At 43.2% G+C, this 27,980-nt stretch overlaps 1 protein-coding gene across 1 annotated transcript; it reads right to left on the bottom strand.

Annotated features, from left to right (window-relative positions):
• Positions 1 to 33: 33 nt before the first annotated feature.
• ETF1 (eukaryotic translation termination factor 1) lies at positions 34 to 27,959 on the bottom strand. Its single transcript, XM_084780063.1, has 11 exons — positions 27,818 to 27,959; positions 27,553 to 27,656; positions 10,861 to 11,036; positions 10,450 to 10,589; positions 6,346 to 6,484; positions 5,963 to 6,153; positions 5,473 to 5,602; positions 4,736 to 4,891; positions 4,315 to 4,379; positions 3,188 to 3,335; positions 34 to 2,330 (listed from the first exon to the last, which is right to left on the bottom strand). Exons 2-11 carry the CDS (start codon positions 27,636 to 27,638, stop codon positions 2,248 to 2,250), a joined length of 1,314 nt encoding a protein of 437 aa, XP_084636189.1. The 5' UTR covers positions 27,639 to 27,656; positions 27,818 to 27,959; the 3' UTR covers positions 34 to 2,247.
• Between the last annotated feature and the right edge of the window lie 21 nt (positions 27,960 to 27,980).

Genomic DNA, 27,980 nt, shown 5'->3' with positions numbered 1-27,980 from the left:
AACATTCCTAAAAAATCTCAAGCACACAGCATATTATTCTTAAATATGGTTTAATACTCTTCTCCATTTCTGTACATCACAACACCGAGATTCTGCTCTTAGGGTCTCTCTGCAGAGGCTAGGGAGTGCAGGCTACGGCTTCACCCTCTCACTTATGTGTTTGTATGCGCAAGTGTAACACATATCAGTATATATTGATACACACATCAATATATAATGCAATATAGATCACCAAGGAGAACACATTGATTAAAGAAATACAAAAATTTGGCATCATTTCCAAACTTAAATAGTAAAAATAAAAACTACAAAAGGAGCTGCATACCCTAAATGTATCATGTGAAACAACAAGCATATTCAAAAATGTAAATTTACATCCAATTTCTCTGGTCTTGTCATATCACATTAGACCCATTTACAATGGCAAACGAAACCCTAAGGTACTGCGGGGAAGAGTGTGTTCGATTGCTCTTGGTGTCTGCAAACAAACAGCAGAGCCCAAAGCAAAAGCCTGTTCTGGCGGAGCCTCCCGTGTTGGTGAACACCAAAGAATGGACTCTTCTCACTGGGGGTTGAGGCATCAGGTTACGCGACAGACAGTCATTGGACCTCGGAGTACACTGTGAGAACCAGAAGGTTTACATTTAAGACACACTCCCTTCATTCAAGTGAAACAGGATTATTGGAACGATAGGCAGGTCTGCAACCTGGGAACAAGGAGCTGGTTCAGACCAATAAAGCTACAAGTGACTGAGTCAAGTCAGTGAAGAACAGCAGTCAGGCACGAAAGTGTTAAAAGTACCCAATTTGAAGCCCAGTGCACCCCACCACCCTGGTATAAGTGTGGGGGTGATACCAGTTGACTTTATAAAACCCTTTGGTCCTTCAAAGTCCACTCGGTATACTTTCCCCATTGCTACTACTGGGCACATCCTACACACTTTGTCATTGTCACCACCTTGAGCACACCATGACTTTGCACTTCAACTGGGTTCAAATCCAACTTACAGCCCAGCTGTGAAGCATACGCTCCAAGGTTTCAGGCCACCTTTTGGATCTAACATGGTTTATAGTCCATGGTGCCATAAGCTGTGTCCCACCCCTCCCCACCCTTGCCCCTCCCACCCCCTCCCATACTTTCTCATCTGAGAGGTGCTTGTAAGTCCCACTTTTGAAACAGATGCTCCAGCCCCACCAGGGGTTTGAGATACATGCACGGTCATACATGTCTTGTCTGTCGTTCCTGTGAAAAATCTTGCAGTTCATTTGAAAAAAAAAAAAATCAAAAATCAAAACATTCACATAATCTCATGCCATCCAACACAAGGAAACACGACCACCTCCCTTTACCAAAAATAGATCCAAGCAAAATCACCTTTGAAAAAAAATTTTTTTGGTTCCACTTAAATTGCTTGTTTTATTTCTCCCAATCCCAGTAATAGCACAGAAGCCCCATTGCATCCATCCCAGACTGGTTTCAAGTGGGCTGCAACTACAGGGAGCCTCCGTAATGCTAGTGACACAAGGGCTCCCAAATGACGGCACAAACGTGCCTCCAAATTGATGGAAGTCAAGAGCATACTGGCCCAATGTTCAGCACTCAGTTTGACTTTGCAATGCAACCTGCACCTTTGAAACCGTCTGGGAATAGGGGTACTGTGAGGGAGTGAAGCTGAAAATGCCTCCTATTAGCTCACCCTTTCCACATTAAACAGAGACCAAGAGAGAAACAGTTCCAATATTTCACCACATATATTTCTTCTTGTGCAGTCTAAGCTGAGAATGCCATGTAAATGGGTCACTGCGAAATGCAGCAATTTAGTTATTCTCCGATCAAAATAAGAAACAAACCAGTGTCATCTCACTTCTACTAACTTTTGAAGGTTGACAGCAGTTAAAGTATTTTGCTTCTATGTATGAAGGTTAAAAAAATCATTTTTTTTCATAAAATACAAGAGCAACCAATTTTACCATCAAGTAAAAGTAAAAACTGGGATTCTTTTAAATTAGTCCAAAGTGGCATTTAGGAACTTAGTTGTAGGCTGCTGCGCTGACACCATGACAAACCAAAGTGTGGGGTTGGGTCTGGTTTTGTTTCACTTTCTTTTCAGTATCCAATGCTCACGGATTAAGTTCTGGAAATGTTCCAATTGTAAGGCAGGGATCTGTTTGGATTCCACCACGGGTATGCTCCTTGGGTTGAATGCTGGAGGGTGAGGCACATTTTGCCGGACCCATGTCGACTACCTAGTAGTCATCAAGGTCAAAAAATTCATCGTCTCCTCCTTGGTATTCCATTCCCTGGAAATCTACTCGGTACCGCAAGATACCTGGAGAAAAAAAGCAGTGTAAGCAATGCGGGTTCCTGAAGCAGGAAGGGGTTGCTCTTATAGGAGACACTCATCTTATTACCTCAAGCATCGTAGCTCAAAAATAGAAATCTGTACCCAGAAGGCCAAGGCACAAGAACTGCCCACAGTTGGTGGCCAGTTTGGATGGCACAGCTGAGTCCCAGGCCAGCTTCCCTATACCCCATAAAACCATAAAAGGGAGGGGAGACATGACTCGGAATAAAAGTGCCTGATGACCCACATTCCATTCCTGGAACCTATATGAAGCAAAGAGAATAGACTCCTAGCTATCTTTTGATACCTGAATATTTGGTGAAACCACATTCCCAAATCAGAACAGAGGCCCAGAACCTGTGGGCATTCTTGTGCCCACATAAATACATACAAAATACTAAGAAAACCTCAGAGATTAAATATGACTGAAATATATGTACATGCATTGAAAAAAAAAATCATGTGTAGTGGCCATGCTTTCAGTCCCAGAACTTGGGAGGCAGAGGTTAAGAGGATCTATGTCAGTTCAAGGCCAGCCTGGCCTACAAAGGGGCAGCCAGGGCCACACAGAGCAATCTTGTCTCAACAAAAGCAAAAAAATAAAAATAAAAACCAACCAACCAAAAATACACAGGTGATCTATTATCACACATACACACAAATACATGCTAATTAGAAAGATTAAAAATAACCAAAACTTGGTACAAACTAAGGGATGTGCTGCCCCCTGTTGTCCCAACCACCTCTTCCAAGGAGACAGCACATTTCACCCAGAGTAAATTATTTCAGGCTAACCAAGAAGAGGCCCTGGCAGGAGAGCCTGGTTTGGCTTTGCTACTTACCTCCAATTCCACCAAATCCTTTCACAAACTGTGATCCTTCTTGTGACTTATCTGTGACAATTTCTAGTGTAGCTCCAAATTTTTTGTAGTTGTTAGCAAACCATTCCAAGAGGGGCATGCTCTCAATCAGTTCGTGCTCCTGTCCAGTCTACAGGGCAGTCACGACACAGAAACAACACATTAGGGCACAAGGGGCAGCACACCCTCTCAGGGCCATGTCTGTCATCCTCCTCCTCCTAGCCATGGGCAGTACCATGAACACACAAAACTACGTATATTCCAGTGCTTGGTAACATGCCCGAAAACCTAGCTAAGTGCAAAGGAAAAACCGATTAAAAAAAAAAAAAAAAAAAAGAAAGCAAGCAAGCCAGGTGGATCTCTGATTTAAAGGTCAGCCTAATTTACAGAGTGAATTCCAGGACTCCGGAGCTATAGAGAATCTTGCCTCAAATCCCCCGCAAAAAAACCAATAAAGCAACGAGGTCTCACAGGGCAAGGACAGTGCTACTCAAATTAAATCTGTTCTTTGTTTTTTTTTTAAAGAAACATGTCGTTAATAAGTATTCTTTTTTAAAAAATCATTTACTTATCTATCAATCAATCATGTATATATACAATGCTCTGCCTGCATGTACACTTACAGGCCAGAAGAGGGCACCAGATCTCATTATAGATGGTTGTGAGCTACCACGTGGTTGCTGGGAATTGAACTCAGGACCTTTGGAAGAGCAGCCAGTGCTCTTAACCTCTGAGCCATCTCTCCAGGCCCTAAATCTGCTATTTCAAAGATAATAATGCTTTCCTGATTTAACCTGTTTTGGAGATAGGGTCTTATGTAGTCCTTGCTGGCCTTGAACCCAGAGTTGCCTCTCCTGAGTGCTAGGATTAAAGGTGTGTAGCAGCACATTCAACCTACTTGACTACTTAAAAAAAAAAAAATCACTCTGTAATAACTGTGATTTCCTCCTCTTTGGAATCAGATCAGTGTGGCAGGGAGACACCGCTCCCCTAGCATGGATTCTGACTAGAATAGGGCTTTGTTTTCCAAGGCTGATACTGTATGTTACCAAGGCTTTAACACACATACTTTTTTGTATGTTCTCACTGAACAAAAAAAGATTACATACCTCTTTGTCTGTGAAGTGAGATTTATCCTTCTCTTGTTCTGGAGTTAAATAGAGAATTTTCTCCTCTGTAGTATTAAAAAAAAAAAGTGTTAACCAGGTTCTCAAAATGTTGCTAGATATTAAGTCACTAGGAGAAGACCCGATAAGGACTCCTGGACTAAGGCCACTAAGCCTTCCCACAGACATCTTAGCACAGGAATATTTGGTACCCCGTTCCTATGAGGAAACGTCAGACAGTCAAGATACGGCCCCACTTTTGGCAACTTTAACTGCAAACAGTCATTAAACAGCTGGTGCGATGGGGCTGGAGATACGACACGCGCCCATATGCAGGCAAACGCCCTTAGACCTGTGCCCGAAACCCAGCTTTCTAAACACAGAGAAGTGTAACAGACAGCAACAGTATTTTCTTTTTTTTTACCTTCTGTGCCTTGGCAATGAAGAACGTATCTCATTATATCCAGATTTTCGTAGACTATAAGAATCTCTACAGCTCCCATCTCCAAAGCCTTTAGTGTATCTTCAACTCCAAAACAGTACTTGCCTGTGTCCTGGCTAATTTCATCAAAATATCGCCCTATGGATTAGAGATATAACAATAAAATACATGGTGGCTCTTGATATCCATGAACGTAACCAATTGTGGATCAAACATTTAGAAAATTAAGCACAGTATGCCCAAGTGTACTATGCCTGTGATGGTAGCATCTGTACTAAACATATACACTGTGACCTAAATGATAGCATACAATTATTAATATAATATTTAAAGTGCTAAACATTACAAATAATTAAGAGAGAATCCAAAGTACACAAAAGGGTGTGCATAAGTTATATATGCAAATATTACACCATTTCTTTTTTGTTGTTTTGTTTTTTGTTTTTTCCCTGGCTGTCCTAGACTCTCTTTATAGAGCAGGCTGGCCTCGAACTCAGAGATCCGCACTCCTCTGCCTCCAAGTGCTGGGATTAAAGGCATGAGCCACCACCTCCCGGCTTAGACCATGATCTCTTGATCTAACCCCAGTCAACCTAGTGTGGGGATTACAGGTATGAATATCCAGCCCTTTCTTTTATATCTTTTCAGTGTCTTTATTTCAAACATATACACCAACAAACATTTACAGAATAAGCAAAATAGGAGCATTTCACTGATACCTATTAATTTCTTCTCTTGAATGAACTTCACGTTGGAGAGAACTTCAGTAGACAACTCAATAGCTTGGTTGAATCCGTTTTCACCACCATAGGATATATCAACTAATTTTAAAACTTTTGATTGCAACCTCTGACACAAATAGAAACAGAAACATTAGGACCTCAAATATTTACCCTCTCTCTTATAATAATTATTTTGTTATTGGATTCCCCTAGGAGCTGGAGTTATATAGTATTTGTGAGCATCTGATGCGGGTGCTAGGGCCTGTGCATGAGCTGCCTCTTCAGCCAGAGAGACTTTCCCCCTTAAGACAAGGTCTCTCTGTGTAGCCTTGGCTGGCCTTGAACTCACAGAGACCCACCGTGCCTGGCACACAGACCTTTTCTTTTAACTTAGGGAATTTATGACTAGGAAGGCAAACACATGCGCACTATGCCAGGATGAATGTGTCCCACAAGACTCCTGTGATGACACTTCCTTAGCTCTTACCTGATCAAACATGTCAGACTGACTTAGTTCAGTTTTAAAGTCAGCCGATCCAGCTAAAACCAGACCAGCCACATTCACTTTGTCTCCAGAAATAAACAGCTGCACAGCAGTCTCTGCCACTTTCCGAACATAGTTATGTCGCTTTTCCATTCGTAAACGGGCAAAACGCAAGGCTGACTGACCTCCTCTGCCTTTGACATAAGAGTGGTGGGGAAAAGGCAACTATTAAAAAAGTTCAGCATGCCTTAGAAGTAACAGCAAAATAACCAGTCAGTCTAATCAGCACCTTGGTAACTGTTTAGCACAAATTGATGCTTATTTACACAGTGACTACCCTAAGAACAAGTAAAAGGACAACAGCCCTCCTATATATATATATATACCGTGTTTCTTTGGGAGATCCACAGTGAATTTGTGCAGGACTTCTCTGGTGTTTCCTTGGAGTGTGCCAAAAAGAGCACCACTGCCGTCTATTACAATAAAACCAAACTTGCTGTCATCTGAAAGTAATGCCGTGAGAGCCTAAAAAACAAACACAAGCACTACACAGTGAGCTCCAATGCTTTGCCAAGGTTGAATTCAAAGTGACACACGAACCTTTAACCTACTCTACTTGGTATGAACACCATGTGGGGATGGAGTCATGTTAGACCAGCTATAATACCTAACGCTTATGTAAAATGGTGGTTTCCATTCTACAAAGGAGGAAGGGGAAATATTTATTGTTTACTATTACAGACATAGTTCTGGAGATGAGATGGTGGTGATGGCACACACTGGTCTACACAACGAAAAGCAGCTAGTGATTACCTGGATTTTACCACAATAAAAACAGTAAGAAACTACACAACTCAAAACCTAAACTTGGGCAGGCAGGACAGCTCGGCAAGTAAACTACACCTGGCTCCAGAACCCACGTGGAAGGAATCAACTCCACAAAGCTGTCCTGACTTCCCCAAGCAAACCAGGGCCTGTCTCCTCACTCCACCCCTCTCACATGCAGACACTTGAGGTGGACTCAATGGCATTTTATATAACTCTTAGCACCGAGAAGGCAGAAACAGGAAGATTTCAAGTTCAAAGCCAACCTGAGCTGCAAACCCAATCAGCCAATGACCAAACAACTACTGACCAATCAAAATGTCGGCAGAAAATCAGTCTCTATTTTTTCATTTTCATAATTTTATTTAGATACGTAGTATATACACTGTAACATCCAAATTAAAGATCAGATTTCAAATTTTAGTTTCTGATTTCTCTTCTTCCTCTTCTTTTTTTGTTTTTTAGACAGGGTTTTCTCTGTGTAGCCTGGACTGTCCTGGACTCACGTTGTAGACCAGGCTGGCCTTGAACACACAGAGATCTTCCTGCCTCTGCCTCCCTGAATGTTGGGATTACAGGCCTGGCTGTTCCTGTTTTTTAAAGTGCTCTGAAGCCTACCTTGGGGGGCCTCTTGTACTCTGATCCAGTATTCTGCCAGAGCCAACTCAATTTTGTGTTACTATAGATGACCTTAGCATCACCAGATAGTACTATCAAGGCCAAAATAATTTCATAAGTCAACTCTATAGTAAAGGAAAACCAAAAATATCTAAAAAGATTTTCTAGTTTTTGAATGTTTCATCTGGTCCCTACTCTCTTGCACAACAACGATGACACACAGGGACCTGAAACACAAGTGTAATTATTATTTTTTAAAAGGTGTTTTGAGGCAGGGTTTCTCTGTGTAACAGCCCTATCTTTCCTAGATTCACTTTGTAGAGCAGGCTGGCCTGGAACTCGAGATTCACCTGCCTCTGCAACCCGAGTGCTGGGATTAAAGGTGTGCACCACCATTAAAGAGTTTTTTTTTATTTTATTTTATTTTTATTTTTATTTTTTTTATTTTTTATTTTTTTGGTTTTTTCGAGACAGGGTCTCTCTGTAGCCTTGGCTGTCCTGGACTCACTTTGTCGACCAGGCTGGCCTCGAACTCACAGTGATCCGCCCGCCTCTGCCTCCCGAGTGCTGGGATTAAAGGCATGCGCCACCACGCCCGGCTAAGAGTTATTTTTTTTTTAAAGATCTTTTTATTTATTTTATGTATACAAGCACTGTTTCCATGCATGCTAGAAGAGGGCATCAGATCACATTATAGATGGTTGTGAGCCACCATGTGGTTGCTGGGAATTGAACTCAGGACCTATGGAAGAGCAGCCACTGTTCTTAACCTCTCAGCCACCTCTCCAGCCCCCATTAGAGTTTTATGGAAGAACTTCTGAGTTAGATCCTATTTCTGTACCCCTGCCTCTCCTGAGAGGTATGTAAACAGCTCTGGGATTCACAGAGACACATTTTCTGTGATGAAATGAGACTTATAGCCTGGAACATCCTTAATTGCCAAATTTTGACCTCTTTAGAACTAAGAAATCATTCATCCCATTTTAACTAAAAAATAAAAAATTCTTTTTATAAAAGTGTCTAGAATACAGGCTGCTCCATTAGCATCTATCTTAGACAAATGGACCTTAGCAGTAAGACACCGCTACTGTAGATCTAGTGTGCTAACATGCCTCTGTAGTACTAGCACTTGGGAAGCAGAGGCTTGAAGAATGAGCCCAAATGCTGGCCTAGGCCGGTCACCAAGACTCTGTCTTAAACAAGAAAATCAGGCGTGGTGGGATTTACTTATAACACTCAGGCGAAGCTGGAAGTAATACAAGTTCAAGGCCATCCTTGGTTGTACAACAAGTTGAGAACATCCTGTCTCAAAATAAACTCAGGCTGCGGAGTAGCTTAGCAGATAAGGTGCATGCTATGAATAAGGAGCTTCGTTTATTTGTTTGTTTTCGAGACAGGGTCTCTCTGTGTAGCCTTGGCTGTCCTGGACTCACTTTGTAGACCAGGCTGTCCTTGAACTCACAGTGATCTGCCCGCCTCTGCCTCCTGAGTGCTGAAGGACCTTAGTTTGGATCCCCAGTAACCATGTAAAAAAATTAGGTATGAGAGAGTGCTGAGTGCTAGGGATAGCTACACCCTTAGCTCTACTAGTCATTTTAATGATAACAGGAAGAAAAATAAAAATCAATTATGCTAACAAGCAAGACAATACAGCTATCAGGTACTTTTTAAATCGGAAAAATCCAAAATCTATTTTGATCAAAGATGCTATAAGCAAACGTGTGGGACAGAATGGCTAGCAGCTCAAAAGGCCTCTGCCAGGACACTAAAAGCGAAGAGAACAACAAGCTAGATCACTATACAGTTGACCAAGATTCAACTGGAATTGGACTTCCTGTCAAGTTAGCAAAAATCACCCACTGTAAACTGTGGACAAATGTCAGCTCTAATTCCACTGCAGAGGTTTTTCTCTAGGTTGGTGAAAGGCAAGAGACTAAAGTAGGAGCCAGCTGTGAATTCCTGATTGCTTACTGTTGACTGATTTAGGTCAGTCTAATGAGGTTTCTTTTCCACTATCAATGTTCATCACAGTTACCTCTGTCACTCAGGTTTCCTAAGAACAGGAAAAGAGAAAAATCTTCACTAAATGCATTTTATTTGCTTATTTTTCAACAATCTGTGAGCTTAGCACTAAAGGTGCAAAGAATGTGGGCAAGGTCACTGGTGCAGAGAGGTAGTTAATCAATCACCTGCCTCTAATCAGTTACCTAAACCCAACTTACCACTTTCCTCAAACATGAGCAGTAAAATAAATGTACACTATTTTGAAAATAGTCATGATGGCCGGGCGGTGGTGGTGCATTCCTTTTTGTAGACCATGCTAGCCTTGAACTCCCAGAGATCCACCTGCCTCTGCTTCCCAAGTGCTGGGATTAAAGGTGTGCGCCACCACACCTGGCTAATCCCAGCACTTGGGAGATAGAAGCTGGCCGATCTCTTGAGTTTGCTGTCAGCCTGGTCTATAGAGTGAGTTCCAGGACAGCCAGGGCTACAGAGAGAAACCCTGTCTCCAAAACCAAATCAAACAAACAAAAAATAGTGATGGAGGATGCCCACAATCCTAACACTTCACGAAGATCAGGAATACAAAGCAATATGGACCCTGTGGTGTCCAAGCCGCCCTTAACACTAAAACACAAAACAAACACACACACACACACACACACACACACACACACACACACACACGAAAGAAATTACTGCAAAAGGCTACAATTGCCTATAGTTTAGAAAACTGAGTTTTTAGCCGGGCGTGGTGGCAGGCAGATCGCTGTGAGTTTGAGGCCAGCCCGGTCTACAAAGTGAGTCTAGGACAGCCAAGGCTACACAGAGAGACCCTGTCTCGAAAAACCAAAAAAAAAGAAAAAAAGAAAAAGAAAAGAAAACTGGGTTCTTAAAAGATTAAATGTGGTTACTATGAGCTACCAATTCTATTTGTACATGTATAATCTACAAATGGACACAAGCATGAGTGTATACAATGGCATTATTCATGAAAGGCAACAGCGGGGCTTTTTTAGCTGAGAATGCTCTGTGCTCACTCTTACCTCTGTATGAAACTTGTTGTCACACAAATACAATGACGTATTAATTGGTTTGAAAGGCTCAAAGTCAATGTTGACTTTCTTTTCCTTTCCTTCTTCTGTTACAATTGTTCCACAGTAAACAACCAGACCATTTGGAGGTACTGCAAAGAACATAAACAATTTCTCTACTTTAATTTTTCCCACAGCCACAATTTAAATAAACAGAAAACCCTTAAGGCTCATTGGCAAAACTCTCACCCTAATTCTAAAACTTCTCTGGGATGCTTCAGTAAGATGTATTCCTAAGTATAGCAAGCAGTACTTGGTGCTCAATGGATGAAAATAAAAGCTGAGGACAGTAATGACAGTTGGCAACACTGCAGTAAAGCCTTGGCTGGGGCAGAGTGGACAAAGCAGAGGGGAAACGGTTACCTTTGTTATAAAGTTTGAGTCTCTGTTGTACAGATGTGATGGCTCCCAGGACTGAAAGGCGGTTTACTCGTGACTTAATGTTAGATGCAGTTCCAAACTCATCTGCTAACATTTTTGCCACTCGTGAAATCTGGTCTTTGGGAGGAATGATCAGCGATATCATGCTCGTGCCATTGCTGGAAAGAGAAACACACACAAGTTTAAATTCATGTCTACCATTGGTGGAACAAGCTATGGCGAGACATCCCAGAAATCATAAAAACACATCATCCGAACAATACCAGGAAGGCAGCAGCAATATTAGTGCACTGTCCAAAGACAGCAGCTGCTCCCGTGCCTCAATGCTGAGGTTAGTGTGTGATGAAGGCACTGAGAGAGACAGCCGGGAAATGTCTCATCCTCAAGGATGAACAGAGAAGGTTGTCAGAGGACCAACGAGCTGGAATGGGACAAGGAAGAAGCCTGCTAACAGTAGAGGCTTAAGATCCTGGTGGCTCTTCATTGGGAGAGGCTCTGCCAGGACAATTGCAATAAAGTCCAGACAGATGTGTCAGCTGATACACCACCTTCTCCTTAAATTCTACGCTTGCCACAAAAATCCTCAAATACCAATTCAGTATGCCCAGTGCTTTCTTGATAAAAGAATAATGCAATTCATAAGTATCCCAGTTAAAAACATCTGTATCTTGAGAATATATTTTTTGCTTCTTTTTTTCCTGAGGTAACGTTTTTCCACGTAGGTCTGTAGAAGACGGCGATCATAAATAGTAATACGTTGAAAGCCTCCAAAAAAATTCAAATATCTAGAACCAAAGATGAGACTAAAGTATGATCATGGAAAATACCACCTCTTTAACCTGTACTTCTAAGACACATCAGCAGCAGTTAAGAAACACCTGGTTAAAAATAAAGAGTATTATATTGCCAGGCATGGTAGTGCACTTGGGAGGCAGAGGCAGGAGATCTTTGTGAGTTCAAGGCCAGCCTGGTCTACAAAGAGAATCCAGGACAACCATGGTTGTTACAGAGAGCTGTCTTGAAAAGCCAAAACCAAAACCTGGTGTCAGTATTTCCAGTTGTGTTTTTGGCTAGCAAGCATGAGGCCACAGCTTTAAAAGCTAATACTAAGGAGCAGGGCAGGGCGTGTGTCAGCAGTATAAACCAGTTTTGTAAGCTGAGTTCTGAAGGCTGGTTTACAGTGTGAACACACTCATCCTTAATGACCTGCACGTACAATGCTGCTTAAGATGAAGGTAAAGGCACCTGCCCCGTGCCTGTGATCTTAGCACTAGGGAGATACAAACAGAAGGAGCGCCAGAGCTCATATGTTCAAGTGGAGACCATCTCAAAACACAATGTGTTGAGTGACAAAGGAAAATACCTGATGTCAGCCTTGGTTTTCACACATGTGCATACATACAGGAACATACGTGTGTGTACTATATAAAAAACATATACAATAGGAGAAAAATGTCAGAAAACCATGTGATGTGTTTTTAATGTAGGTTCTGGGATCCGAACCTGTCCTCACACAACCACTTTGATCCACAGTGCCATCTCTTCAGTCCAGTCTTAAAACTTTCAAGTAGTATGTTTCAGATTTAGCAACTTGGTAGAAATGTACCAACTAAGAAAATTTCTGGGGCTAGAAAGATGTCTCAGCGGTTAAGAGCACCATCTATTCTTCCAGAGGCCCTGAGTTCAACTCTTGGCAGCCACATGGTGGCTCACAACTATCTGTAATAAGATCTGATGCATACCAGTGTACACAAAGATAGAACACTCATATACATTCAACAAATAAATCTTTAAAAAAATTTCTGGCAAGCCATACTTTTGAACCTGTTTGCTTTTTTGTTTAAAGATTTATTTATTTATTTTATGTATGAGTGCTCTGTCTCCATGCACACCAGAAAGGGATTCAGATTCCATTAGTGTTCTTAACCACTGAGCTATCTCTCCAGCCCTGTTTGTTTGTTTTTTCAGATAGGAGACAGTGGCTGTGAACTCAGAGACATTTCTCTGCCTCCCATGTCCTGGGATTAGTGAGTGGTTCACCAAGCCATGCCCTACTTCTGAACCTTTTAACAGTGGGTTTCAGGAACAAGATCACATCCTATCACTAAATGTGTTCACTGCTTTATCTTCTCAGAAATGTTAAATGGGTGTGATTTATGTAGGCATTATACATAAATGCCTACCGTACTAACAACAAAATTGCTTAGTGAGTATTTATCATCTTAACTTATTGGTGGAAAGTAAATAGCAGCTTATCTCAAGGTCATTACCCTGCCTGAATACTTCATGCTTAAGCACAGCAAATTCCTATTAAAAAGAGAATGAGAAATAAACCCCTTGCCGCAGGGGGTGTAGCTCAGTGATAAAGTACTTGTTTGGGATGTGCAAGGCCCTGAGTTAGATTGCCAGACTTGATAAGCTGCTAGCTGCAAAGGCCAAGAAGCCATGAAAGAAGCGACTGCATATTCTCATTCTCACTACCCCCCAATCTCTGAGACAGATCTTACTCTGCATCCTTGGCTGGCCTGGAGCTTACATGAAGACCAAGCTGCACCCAAACTCCTCCCCAGTGTACAATGTTGTTTGCCCTTTCCCCACATTCTCTGCTGTCACTATATTCCCTTTCCAAAATCAAAAGACCCTAATTGAGAAGACCCGGTGAGAGGACTGGAGAGAAGACTTAGTAGTTAAAGAGTAACGGATGCTCTTCCTGTAGACCCAGAGCTTGATTCCAACTATCCACACAGTGGCCAGTTCCAGGGAATATGAAGCCCTTTCTGGACTCCGAGGGCATCAGGCACTCCAGTGGTGCTCAGACAGACGCCTATACACATAAAAGTCAATCAATCAATCAATCAATCAATCAATCAATCAATTTAAAACCACCAATGAATACACAGTACTTGGGAGGGTGGTACCTATAAAGAAAACATTCAAGCGAGCATTCGGGAGGCAGAGGCAGGCAGATCACTGTGAGTTGGAGGCCAGCTTGGTTTACAAAGCAAGTCCAGGACAGCCAAGGCTACACAGAGAAACCCTGTCTCAAAAACACAAAAACAAAAAACAAAACTAAAAAAGAAAACACTTACCCTACAAGCTGGAGGACCTGAGTTTCCAATTCCCAGAACCCATGTAAAAAGAAAAACAACACTCCTTTAGCAAGATGGAAAGCAGAGAGACTGGAGCATTCCCACAATCTCTATGGCCAGCTACCTGTACAGGAAGCCAAACCAGAAAGAAACAAGGTGGAACTATCACACTTGATGACGTCCTCGGACCTACACGTGACACATGTATCACACACACAGAAGGAAGGGGACGAGGAAGAAGAAAAAAAAATGTCCACAAATTTGAGGCCAGCTAATCTACATTCAGAGTTCCAGGCCATCTGGGAACAATGTTAAGACTCTGTCTCAACACAAGAACCAGTGAGATGGCTCAGCAGGTAACGACACCTCAACCCCTGGAAACCACACAACAGAAGGAGAGAACAATCTGCTCTGACCCACCGCCACCCTTCACCACAAAAATAATGTAATTTTATAAAAGGACCAGTGAATCATAGCAATGACTCATATACAGGCCTTAAAAACTTACACAGAAAACAAGATATGACTAACAAGGCCCTTCGCCCTCCTCATGCTCACCAGGATACTTTCCATTATCAAAGGGCTTTCTTCAATGATTTACCCAGAGGCTTAGCTTCTGGGAGACGCAAGGAAGAAAAACTTGTAAACAGAGTAAATAGACAGAGCAAACACAACTAGGCCAAATTAAAGCAGCAAACAAACTCCAGGAAGGAAAGATTTAGAAAGCCAGTAGCTTTCCCTTTCCTCACTCAAGAACTGTTGACAGGAAAGTTTCTCTACCAAGTCAACAGGATAGAGCAGGATAGGAGCAACAGTTACTCACCCAAGGGCAGGAAACTGAGCACCATGGGAAAGAGATCTCTAACAAGAAAACTGAAGGCAATCAGCAACTCCTGGGTGGCGCTGGATCCAATTTTGATCAATGTTAGGCAGACTTAATACTAACCATCCTTTGACCAGCAATGCTTGTTTTACATAACAAGTTCCAGACCTCATTTCAAAAGCTCACCGTGTACCTTGCTTCATATTGTTTTGGAGCAGGAACCATCTGTTGGTCAGCTGAAGGCAAAGTAGCTCCACAGTGCAAGCCTGAATTCAAGGACAGGAATCCAAGAAGCCTGCATGCTGCATGTACCCTATGCTTGCCCAGCGTGTGTTGGAAATGTAACCTTATCTACATAGGGAGTTTGAGGACAGTCTGGGCCATATGATACTGTTTCAAAAACAAAACAATTTCAGCCTGCTGTATCCTATATTTGTGGCATAGGTTCGATGAGGGTACAAGTCACCTTTTTTTTTTTAAATTTAGTTTTTTGAGACAGGATTTCTCTGTGTTGTCTTGGCTGCCTTGATTTTAGACCACACTGGCCTCGAACTCAGTGATGCGCCTGCCTCTGCCTCCTGAATGCTGGGATTAAAGGGGTGCGCCACCACGCCCAGCAAAGCACACGTCACTTAAAGGACCCTGGTAACTTCCCTTAGGTTGGTGTCTATACAGCTAGTTCCAGGCTGGCCTTGAACTAGATTTACTCCAAGGGTTGGGGTTAGAGGAGGGCTGAGGGGGCTAGAGAGATGGATCTGTGGGTAAGAGCACGGGGTTCTCTAATAGAGGACCTAGGTTCAATTCCCAGCCCCAGATGGCAGCTCACAACCGTCTCTAACTCCAGCGCTAGGAGAGCCAACATCCTATACAGACATACATGCAGGAAAAACAGCAATTCACATAAAAATGAAAAAAAAATCATTAAAAAGAAAAACAAACACAATGCTCAAGTTAGGATATTATTTTACCATAATAAATGCCACAATTTCACTTCTCATTTTATTTTGATGATCCTTACCTAACGCCACCATCTATGGGGCAGGTCAAAAGGTAGACAGAACTTTGGTTAGGATACAAAAATCAGAAGGAATTGGTTACTGTTCAAAGGGACTAGAAAATTAGCCAAAGGGCTGGAAATGTAACTTAGTTGGCAGTATGCTTGACCTGCCAGTATACATGATGCACTTGGTTTGACTAGCACCATATAAACAAGGTATGGCGGCAGAATGATCACTTGTTTAGGGTCAACTCCGAGATACCTAAGTCCTTGTCTACAAAAGAGATGGGAGGAAAGAATGCAAGGTGGCATGAGTAAAGCATTTGCTGCCACGTCTAATGACCCAAGATCAGGTCCTGGAGCTCCCTGGTGGAAGAAAAGACCTGACTTCTACAAGCTGCCCTGTAACATACACGTACAGTATACCTAACGCAATACCTAATTCAAGTGCCGTAATTTTCCAGTAGTTTGCAAAGATCATCTTAGCATTTTATTACCAAAAGCACTGACTTACGGCGGGCATGGTGGTGCACGCCTTTAATCTCAGCACTCTTGAGGCATAGGCAGGTGGATCAGGTAGATCTCTGTAAGCCCAGGACAGCCAAGACTATTACACAGAGAAACACTGTCTCATTAAAAAGTACTGAGTATTCAAAGCCCTAAAACAAAAACACACATGGCAATAGCCACACTTACTAGAACAATCCAACACTACCTACTGGAATATTCCACCAGGAAGAAGCAGAACCTGGAAATTTTTTCTAGTTTTCTTAGAACACTGTAATACAAAGAGATAGCAATCACAACCAGTGTTAGGATCTTACCAGGGAGAGATAAACAAAAAAAAAAAAATTCCCCTTTTGTGACCGTGTGGAAATATTTTGAAATAAAGCAAAAGTCACAACTCTCATTAACTGTCTTTTTAATACACACTTTTGCTATTGTCCTAACCATTGACGTTCCAAGAACAAAGAGGGCAGCATAAGAGGAGCACTGGATGCTTTTCCAGAGGACCATGGCCCAGTGTTCCACAGCCTCATGGTGGCTCACAATAGTCTAACTCCAGTTGCTGGGGGTCTGACATCTGCTTCTGGTCTCTGTAAGTGTACATGTGTACACAGATGGAACACCCATACATTTACAAGAGCAAACATGTTGGCTAGGCTTGCCTTTAATCCCAACATTCAGGAGGCAGAGGCTCAGTTTGAGGCTAGCCTGATCTACACAGTGAGCTCCTGGAGAGCCAGGGCTAGAGTGAAACTGAGGCTGAAAATAAAAACACAAGGTAGTGTGCACACCAGGATTTGGAATTAGAAGAGTGGCAACAGAGGCTGGCTGTCACTCTAAACTTGGCTGGGATTAGGCAACTACGTATTCTCTGAACTTCATCCATGGAATGACATTAACAGGTTTGTTAAAAAGAGTTAAAAGGGCATGCTAATTACTTATCTTTGCAAAACGCAGTTTTGATAACTCCGATTCCTGGGAATCCAACACCTTCTTTTGACTTTTGAGGGCTCCTGAAGACATGTGCCACACATAAAATAAACTTTTAAAAATCAGGGCCAGGATATAACTTTGTAGTCTGTGCCTGGCATTAACTCCATGTTCACGCAACAAGAAATGCATCTCACCTATAGCAATCAGTGATTTTGTTGTTGTTGTTGAGACAGGGTCTCTCTGTGTAGCTCTGGCTGTCCTGGACTCACTTTGTGGACCAGGCTGGCCTCGAACTCACAGGGATCTTAACCTCTGCATCACTTCTCTAACCCACTCTTAGTTCTTAAATTCTGTTGTGCTAACTTTACTATGTAGGTATATATACAACCGCTCTGCTACTATTTCAGTATTCTGAGGTCAGCATAAACTATCAATTAACATTAAGCTTTTGCACTCAATTTGAGGCTACTTTGCTTTTAATCAAGAATGACTTTTATGGGCTGGAGAGACGGCTCAGTGATTGAGATCAAGCACTACTTTTCCAGAAGACCCGAGTTCAAGTCCCAATATCCAAATCAGGCAGCTTACAACTCCCTGTAACTCCAGGGTCACCTGACTCCTCTTGCTTCTCCAGGCACCTGCGCATACATATGCAACACAATTAAAATAAATTAATAAACCAAATAACAACAATAAAAACAAAAGAAGTTTGGAACCCAAGAATTAGCTCAGTGGAAAAGCACTTGCTTAGCATTTAGGAGGTGGTGGGTTGCCGGGAGTGGTAGCACACGCCTTTAATCCCAGCACTCAGGAGGCAGAGGCAGGCAGATTGCTATGAGTTCGAGGCCAGCCTGGTCTACAAAGTAAGTTCAGGTCAGCCAAGGGTACACAGAGAAACCTTGTCTTGGGGGTGGGGGGGGGGGGGGAAGAGGCGGTAGGTTCAATGTCTGACACTACAAAAACACTTTACAATATTTTTCAGACTAGAAGAGGCACCTGCCCGCAAGACACACCCAGTTTTTAGAGCAGTAAAATAAGAAAAACAGTAAAAACAGCAATTGACCATAAGGTGCACCCTAATTCTGCCCCCCCCCCCTTTTGGGGACTGGGGGTTGGAGTGTGTCTTATGGTCTGGAAAAAAATAAGGTAACTAGTTCAGTCCCCAGGACAAAAGAAGAGTGAACCACACGGGCTATGAATGTGATACACTGGGAATAGAGACAGGAGAGCCAGTTGCAGAGCTCTTAAAGCAACACAGCATCACAATGACATCTGTAAAACTGCAGTCTCAGCTTTATGCTACCATGCCAAAGATTCCCCAGCAGCGACTTCATACAACACTAAAGCCTGGACCAACTTTTCTGCAGAGCCTTGCACATGCTAAGCAAACACAAAGTCATCTTTTTTTTTTTTTTTAATCTCTTTTGAGAAAGGGTCTTATGCGCTCAGGGTGGCCTTGAACTTGTGATCCTACCTCAGCTTCCCCACTACTAGGATTACAAGTGTGGCCTTGGCTTCCTTATCACTTGGCTTGCAAAGTAACAAATCTTGGGGAAGAAAAAAAGGAATGGGCTCTTAACTGCTAAGCCATCTCTCCAACCCCTCAAATTAACTTTTTTTTTTTTTTGAGTGTAGCTTTGGCTGTCCTGGAACTCACTCAGTAAACCAGGGTGGCCTGGAACTCATAGAGATCCGCCTTCCTCTGCCCCCACCCCCAAAGTTTGTGCCACCAGCCAGGCAGTAACATTTAAAAACAAAACAAAACAAAATACCTGCTTTGCTAAGATACTTTGTAACTTTTGTCTAAGTAGTTTCAAATATCTCATCCAAGACTGTAACCTGGACTTGGGTTACTAATGCCTGAAAGCACAGAACTTCTGAGGAGGAAGCACAAGGATTTCTAGGGGCTCTGGGCTAGCCTGGAAATGAGACCCTGTTTCATAAAAACAAAACAAAGATTCTAGTCACCTGCCCACACTAACCCCTCAAACATACCGTTAGACCGTACTGAATATGGGGCTGAAAATGGTTTGTGTTGTCATTGCAGGGATAGCTGGGCAGGTGAGCCTGAACACAGTAAGGCAGTTCGGAGCACGGTGTGGTGGGCACACCTTTAATCCCAGCACTCAGGAGGTAGAGGCGAGCTGATCTCTTTAGTTTGAGGCCAGCCTGGTCTACAGAATGAGCTCCAGGACAGCTAAAGCTACAGAGAGAAACCCTGTCTCTAAACAACAAACCTAGGGGGAAAAATCTGTAACATCAAAAAAAAGCAAGACTAGTCTGGACAACAAATAAAACCCCCACCTTAAAACACCAAATATAGGCCAACAGCCCAGGTTATCTGCATGGCATTAATGAATTTCCAGGAACCCAAAAAAGCCAAGTCCACTGAACCTAATAAGAGGGGTTCCAACGAGAATAAAGATAGTGGCCAAGGGTCCAAAGCATGTCAAGCGGCAATGATAAAGCCTGTTATTAGAGGCTGTTTCCCCAAGCTCTTGGTACCTGGGTGGGCAGTCACAAGCTCTAACCTGATAGACAAGAGCTTCAACCCTTCCTACCCCCTTACTCCCTAAGATAGCAGCTGCTGAAGAACGAAGACACCTACAGAATGTCTCCTAGGAGAAGGTTCTATTCTGAGGTTCCTGGAGGATAGGCTGGAAATGATCAACTGGACAGACCTGGTAACAGGCAGCCAAAAATTTCCTTTCCACTCTCCAAGCAGAATCTAACACCATTAAAAACTCCGCTACAGTGGGGTGCGGTGGCAGGTGGATCTCTGTGAGTTGAGGGCAGCCTGGTCTACAGAGTGAGTTCAGTACAGCCAGAACTACAAGAGAAACCCTGTCTTGAAAAACAAAAAAACCAAAACACTGCTACAAAGCTAATAATTTTAAGTTTTTTCACAAGCAAATATCTTGCCATACCTGGCATACAAGTACACATTCAACCCTAAGTTCAAAGAAAAAGAATCCTCCTGTGTAAGTATCCAATTGGTCTGTGTGCCATGGTAGGGAGAGGACCGCACAAACCCTACTGACACGTGCCTTCCACATACTCTAGCACTGTACTCTTGCTTACTGAGAAGCACATCTCCTACCACAGTGCCATGCGTGTCAAGACTTGAAAGTCTAAAGAGAGACTGTTCATTAGATCCACAGAACATAGGACACTTGTGCAGAACACTACAGCTGTTGGGACTGCTGCTCAATGAAGACACGTGGCAGGTACCTGAGGAAGAGCACCACACCCTGTTATGACGACTGCTCTCATCAACCTCACTCCTCTTGGCCCACTTTTTTTCTGAGTGCAGGTGCATGTGGGGGCCAGAAGCTAAAATGGTTTTTCTCAATTGCTCTCTATCATATTTTTTTGAGGTGGTCTCTGGCTGGCCAGCAAGGCCTATAGACTATTCTACACTCCTAGTTCTAGGATGACAGGGACAGGCCAGCATACCCAGCGTTTATGTGGGTGCTAGGGCCCCTCAGCTTTACTAACTGTACTAGTACTTTACTGAGCTATTTCACTAGTCCCCGAACATTTTTTTCTTTCCGTGTTCAGAACTGAACTTTGGGCCTGTGTGTGTGCTAGGCTCTGCCATTACATCGTATTCTGAACCGCATCTCCCTTTTCTCGTCATTCAGATCTGCTGGTGGCACCGCTTAATGGAATTCTCCCTTAGGTGATTTTTGGTAGGACTAGGTAGGGACTGAACCCAGGATCCTGTACATGCTAGGCAAGTACTCAATCACTGAGTCACAGCACAAGACTGCTTTTTATATTTTGAGTCAGGGTGTCATTTAGTTGCCCAGGTAGACTTTGAACATGCAACTTCTTGCCTCAGCTTCACAGGTGGCTAAAATTAGACCTAGCTCCTTTAAAATATCTCTAAAGGATCAATGTTTGTGTATGTAACAGGAAAACATTAACGTTTGCAGCCAGGAATGGTGGCACATGCTTATAATCCCAGTATTCCAAAAGCTGAGACAGGAGAATAGCCAGTTGGAGGTAAACTTAGGCTACCCAGGAAGACTCTATGTTAAACATATCACTAACAATCCAAGATTTCTATGCAGAGTTAAATATATAGAGATCAAAACTTAAAAGAATGGCCCTCAAAGGTCAAACAGGCCACTTCACATTGCTTTATATTCATCTCTTCCCCCATTATAAATATTCTACTCCTTGACTCTTGTATTTCTAAGTGAGATGGAATGTGACACACAAGACAAAGGGATGAATAAAAGCCCTCTTTCAGAGCCTGACTCTTTAGTGGTTTAGGTGGCTATATGAAAGCCTCTGGGGATAGCTGCCAGTCTGTGACAAGCAAGAGGTACAAAGTGAGTGTGAACCTTTCTTACGACCCCCTTTAAAAAATAAACCACGGAGGGAGGGCTGATTTTGTGGCTTAGTAAGAGGGTGACTGCCTAGAATGGACAGGCCTTGGGTTCAATCCTTAGCGGGAAAACCAGTATTTTTAAAAATGACCTGGAATGTCTTAGTGGTAAGAGTGCCTGTTTACAACCCTGAGTTCAATCTCCAGTGTTCTTCCTCTCATACGTATTTGTAAATGCAGAGTAGGCAAAACAGAAAGGAAGGGAGGGAGGGACGGAGAGAGGAAATGAGGAGAAAGAAGGATGACTGTGAGGCATCAACTTTTAGGATTTTCTTCTTGGCGGGAAATGCTGGAAATCATATACACTAGCGCTGTAACTATATCAAGCTAGATCCCGAACCCAAGGTACCAAGAGTCACAACCAACCCTTGAAGAATATGGAAATTATGCCTTTTTACACTCCTTTTTTGGTAAGTCCACACCACTTTCTGAGTGTGTCTGACTTTCTTCTGAGTAACAGGTTCTCTTAATCTTTACGCTTACACCTTATTAAAATGTCTTTAAGACCCAAATCTAGCTTTATTTTTAAAATACTGAGAAATAAAAGTAGTAACAAAACTTCCTGAAATTCACTAGTTTGAAAATGTTCCTTTTTTGAGGGGAGTAGGAGGAAAATGTGTACAGAGCAGTCTCTGTAGCTAACTGACCTTGAACCAGAGCCCATTCCTCTCTCATTAGCTAGAGTAGTCATAGTGACTCGTGCCTGTAATCCCTGACCTTGGGAGACAGAGGCAGAAAGAGCAAGAGTTCCAGGCCAGCCTAGAACACAGGACTAGGTGTGGTGGTGCATGCCTTTAATCCCAGCACTTGAGAATCCCAGCTTGGTCTACAAAGGGAGTCTAGGACAGCCAAGGCTACACAGAGAAACCCTGTCTCAAAGGAGAAACAAACAAACAAATAAATGGAAAAGGGCTGGAGAGATGGCTCAGCAGTTAACACTGGCTGCTCTTTCAGAGGGCCTGGGTTCAATTCCTAGCAATGACAGGGCAGTTGGTAACTGTGTGCAACTCCACTTCCCTCACATAGACATACATGCAGGCAAAACACCAACATATATAAAATAAATTTTAAAAAAGAAAGAAAAAAACCAAAAGGTCTAGAAATGTTCATCTGCTATAGGTTCCTTACTTGAAACCATCTGCAGTTCAACTGACATGGTCCTAGGTCCAGTCTGGGCTACGCACATGCTTCTCCTCAGAAGCCAAACCTGGGCAATATACCAGGAGTAACCAAAAACATAAAATCATAGTCTGAGTATTAAGGAGGCTTATTATATATAGGAAAGCATCTAGCTAGCTATTTTTCTAGTACATATAAACTTAACACTCAACTGTTGCTCCAATTCCTTAATGATTCTACTTTAATAGGGATTTATTAAAGGCATGCACCTCCCTTACAACCTAACTACCCTAAATAGGAGGCAAAGGAGACTAAGGAGAACAAGAACGAAACCTTCTGGGCATCAGCTCCCCGGGGGTAATTCTCAGGAGTCTAGCAGATCATCCATCTGACTGAAGAAGCCACACCATCCGTGGACTGAACCTGGAGGTTGCCACTGAGCTCACGCCGCTGCCAAATCCTCCAACTCCACTGGCCATGTGCTTCTCCTCCAACTAAGCCATGATGGTGCGACCTTCTCTTCTCCTGAGGTCTCTCTTCCTAAGACTCTCTCTGTCTTCCCCAGCCTGGGAACCTTAGCCACGCCTATCCTATTTGCCCTGCCCAGTTGTGATAGGCTTTTATGGTCAAATAGGTTAGGCTCTTAGGCAAAGTACTGGTGGGTCACAGAGACTGCAAGCAGTAACAATAATTAGCATCAAAACACACCAGACAAACCAACAATTCCCCCTTTCTGTCTAAATAAAAAGGCCATTTTTATATAGTTACAACAATTATAAAAAAATTATAAAAACCAATAGGTAAGACTCAAATACATAATGTCTAATCAAAAGGTATTTGGCAATCTTGAAGAGATATTATCCTATCTCTATAAAGTTTTGAACCTAAATCAATTATATCAACCTAAAAATATCTATCTAGACCTAAAAGTATCTTAACTTCTAAGCAACTAAGTTTAATTTTAAAACTAACTATCTGGGCTGGGGGAGGCAGAATCTTAGGAAGAGAGACCAGAGGGGAGGAGAGGAGGCTGCGCCATCATGGCTTAGGTGGAGAAGCACATGGCCGGCGTGGATGGAGACTTGGCCCAGAGGATGATAATTAGCAGATATATAGGATTATGGGTGGGAGGTAGCTTGGTAGGAATTATTAGAAGCAGATGGCATGGGATTGGGACAGGTATTCCATACCTGCCCCACTATGGGAAGTAGTTTAGGGGATTAATATCTGCCCTGCTCCAGGTTAACTAAGGCTATTTTAAAATACAACCGGTGTTTCTGTCTTGATTGCTAGTGAGTTAGAAAATGCCGCCTTAATAATAATAATTATAGGCCTGATAATAAACATTATTAGGCCATACTGGTATTTTAACCAAAACACTCAACCTGAACAAAACAGGTACACTCAAACCAGCTTCAAAACCGGATATTACAAAACAGGGTTACCAAGGTCTCTCTTTTGTACTTTGGCATCTGTGGATGCCATTCCACAAGCAGTACAGCCTGCTGGGCTCAGAGTAAGTTTTAAGAATAGTCTTGCAGTCTTTAATCCCAGAGGCAGGTGAGACCAGTGTGATCTACAGCATGAGTTCCAGGACAACCAGGGCTACACAGAGAAACACAGTCTCAAGACAAAACAAAAACAAGCAAGCACAAACCCCAAAAATGCCTAGTCTTGCAGATTTTGAAAACACTGGTTCACAGATTAGAATTCGCACGTATCTAGATTACTATGCAGTTACATGTGTGGAAACCGAAGCGTAGAAGAACCTATCATCAGTCAAATAGGCCTCTACAGTTTGTTTTATGCTCATTTGTCTCACATTTTCATACTACGACACTCAAGACAGCAGGTTATCTAAACTCCCAGCCTCAGTTGCTTTGTGTATCAAATGGTCAAGTTTATTGTTGTGAATATTAAACGTATTAATTTCTCCAAAGCACCTAAGACAAAATGCTCAATAAATTATTTTGTGGTTACCTCATTCTGTCAATGTGTTTTAACGATTGAGTCCATTTTGTGGGTAGCCACCCTGGGCTATCTGTTGAAATCCAGGCCAGCCAAGGCTACATAGAAAGAATCTGACTCAAAAAACAAAACAAAACAAAACAAAACACCTAGCCCCAGAACTTGACTTAAGGTAGGAGAAAACCAGCTCCACAAAGTCGTCCCTTGACCTCTACACATAACAGTGCATACATACAAAGATAAAAGAAAGCAAGCTAATGGGATAGAGGGAGGTAGACCCACATCCTGATCCTGCCCACAAGTCCCTCCTCATTTCTGAGACAACTCTAGGTACCCGTCACTACCTTCTGTCCTGTCAGCAGCATCTGACTTCAACACTGGCACACACGGATCCATTTGCTACCCAAGTGTGTCTTGAAAGTTCATCACAATTATCCTAAGAATTCTTGTATTACCCAGGCATAGTAGCTCATGCCCGTAACCCCAGCACCTGGGGGATGGAAGCAGATCAGGAGGCCAAGCCAGCTTCAGCCAGCCACATAATGAGCTGAAGGCCAGCTGGCTTTAAATAAATAAATAAATAAATAAATAAATAAATAAAATAAAATCATTTGGAAAAAAAAATACTTGGTGTAAAACACTATGAAAGTCTAAAGTCTAATACAACTCGGCAATGAAAATTAAATCTTGTTATTTCTCAAGATAAACTGATACATACCGAGAAAGTTCTGAGCCACATACAATAAACTTGATTCCCTGACTAACACCAGAAATGGACAGGATTTTAACATTTTCATGGGCTCAAGGTGCAACCAAATCCTGGCAAAACTAAGCAGAGAGTAGGACAGAATTATAAGCCATACTGTTTAGAGTCCTTGGAAAAGAGTTCGTAGCTGTTCTAGACAGTGTAATCCTGTCTAAAATATTGCTTAGCATGCTTCAAACTTCAATGAACTTTTCTAAACTGGAAAATAAAGTTTCTAAAGGCTTTTAAGAGAGCCTTAAAACCCCAGCATTTGGGAGGCAGAGGCAGAGTTGGAGGCCAGCCTGGTCTACAAAGCGAGTTCAGGACAGCCAAGGCTACACAGAGAAACCCTGTCTCAAAAAAAAAAAAAAAAAAAAAAAAAGGACAGAGAGAGACTTAAAACTTTCAGGTAGTTAGGAACTCTGGCTAGATGGAGTTTGTTCATCAACCAGGAAAAAGAAATGTACAGAGAGCTTCAAGTAACAACAGAGAACAGCTTACTGAGAGCTGCCTAATTCTTGGCATCATAATGAACCAGTCACCTTTATGAACATTCCTATATGGTTTTTTACATTGGGATTTCCTCCCACTTTACCACATGGTACAAATTCCTATAAGGAAGCCTTTATATTCTATTAAAAACTTAAAGACCCTAATCTTCATCATCATCACCACCGTCATCATCTACTCTCTCATCTCAAGTTTTCACAATAGCTCAAAGGAATGAGCAAACCACCAAATAGATTTGGTGTCTAATCACAAACAGAAATTAGTGTTCCTCAGTAAAGAATGAAACACCACAGCAAAACCAAACTGCCATAAAGCCATGGACCGAAGTAGAATCAAGCTTAATCCACCTCAAAAAGTTGAGGAGCTCCGTGCTAAGGTGGTCACTGTACCTTTGTCAATCTATTCCCATCAGTGACAAACGGGCTGAAAAACCGAACATCTCATTTGGGTACAGAAACCGACTTTCCCCGTCGCGCCCCAATGGAAGAAAGCAACTCTGTTCTAAGAATGCTCTTGAGTGCAGGAATATACAATGTTCCACTCTTAGGGTGCTGGAGACTCCAAAGTAGCAAAAAGTTTCTGTAACTGAACTGGGAAAAGTAACAAACCTCAGCAATACATGGAAGAAACACCAATACTTGTGGCACACTCTCACACAAAACAAACATATGGCTACTTTCAACCTAGCTTATTCACCCCGGAACGGACACACCTACAACTTCTTATAAAAACTTAACAGGAGACTGAAAGCTCACTTTAAGTCAGCTTTGAATTCCCACAAGCATTGTTAGTCCATCGGGCAACTCGGAAGGGACAGTCCTGAGAAGTTCCACAGAATAGCCAACAGGGACTCAATTACCTGGATTTCTCCTAAACATGCACCTAACAGATTTGCTAACAAAACTACCACCACCCCAACCGGCACACGCTGGCATTTTCGGTTTATAGGCGGGTCTTGGAACAGCTAAAACCAGGAAGCTCCTGGATCACTTAGAAAACTTAAGGGAAGTCACCTTCGGAGAGGTCTTAAGACCCAGAGAAATAAAGAGGGGCCAAGAAGACCTCTCTTGGCCAACTCTCTTTTTACACTCCATCAAAACTTCACCCACACCGGACTTTGTAAGTCCAAGTGGGGGAGGCCATTTTAATGAGGCCTGGCTGAGGAACGTGAAGCGAGAGGAAGAGACGAAATCGGGGTAGGGCGTTCGGAAAGGAACGCCAGGTACTTTGCCCAACAGCACCCAAGTCGGGTGGCAGCACCGGGAGCCCTCAAAGTGAGGAGCTAGACCTACTGACCCGAGAGGGGTTTAAAAAAAAAAGAAAGTAGCAGCGACTTTATCCGGAGAGGAGGGTCGAAGTGATCTGAGCTGTGGGAGCCAGGCTCCTCACCCCCAAGAGGGGGAAGGACTTCTTTCCTGGCCAGCAGCGCCGACCGTCGCCCTCCAGTCAGAGGCTACTACCCAGAGGTCCAGAAGGCGGGAGTTGGCTAGTGCCAGGTTCTCCTCATCCGGCCATGCGGCGCGGGGGCGGCCATCCTGAGGGGTCCGGGATCCAAGAGGGCACGGGGGGGCCGGACGCGGCGCTCACCCGCGGGCCGCCTCCAAGCTCTTAATGAGCTTCTTGATCTTCCAGATCTCCACGTTCCTATCGGCAGCACTGGGGTCGTCCGCCATCTTCTCGCCTCCTCCTCCCTAGAGCGGCCCGACGGGGCCGGGAGACACCAAGACCACAGAGTTAGCGCCGCCGCTGGGGCAGAGCGGCCCCCTTCTTCGCCACCCCCCGAGCTGCCCTCCTCTCCCCGCCCCGCCCGACCGCCGCAATAGGGAGCCGGCCTTTTCTATGCCCGCTTTACCTAAGGGCCCAGTCCTGGGCGGTAGCGGCTGCTCCTCCCCGGCGGCGGCTCCGCGGCGGCGGCGGCTCTGACGTAGGACACCGGCTCCCTCTCTCCAGGCAGCTGCATGTGTTGCAATCCGCTCACATGGGGCCTCTGATCTCACTTCCTCCGCCAGGGGCGG

The sequence above is a fragment of the Acomys minous genome, assembly GCF_964271855.1.
Source record: "Acomys minous genome assembly, chromosome: 4".
Lineage (NCBI taxonomy): Eukaryota > Metazoa > Chordata > Mammalia > Rodentia > Muridae > Acomys > Acomys minous.
The sequence above is the reverse complement of the archived record's forward strand: the minus strand, read 5'-3'. Positions and strand labels throughout refer to the sequence as shown.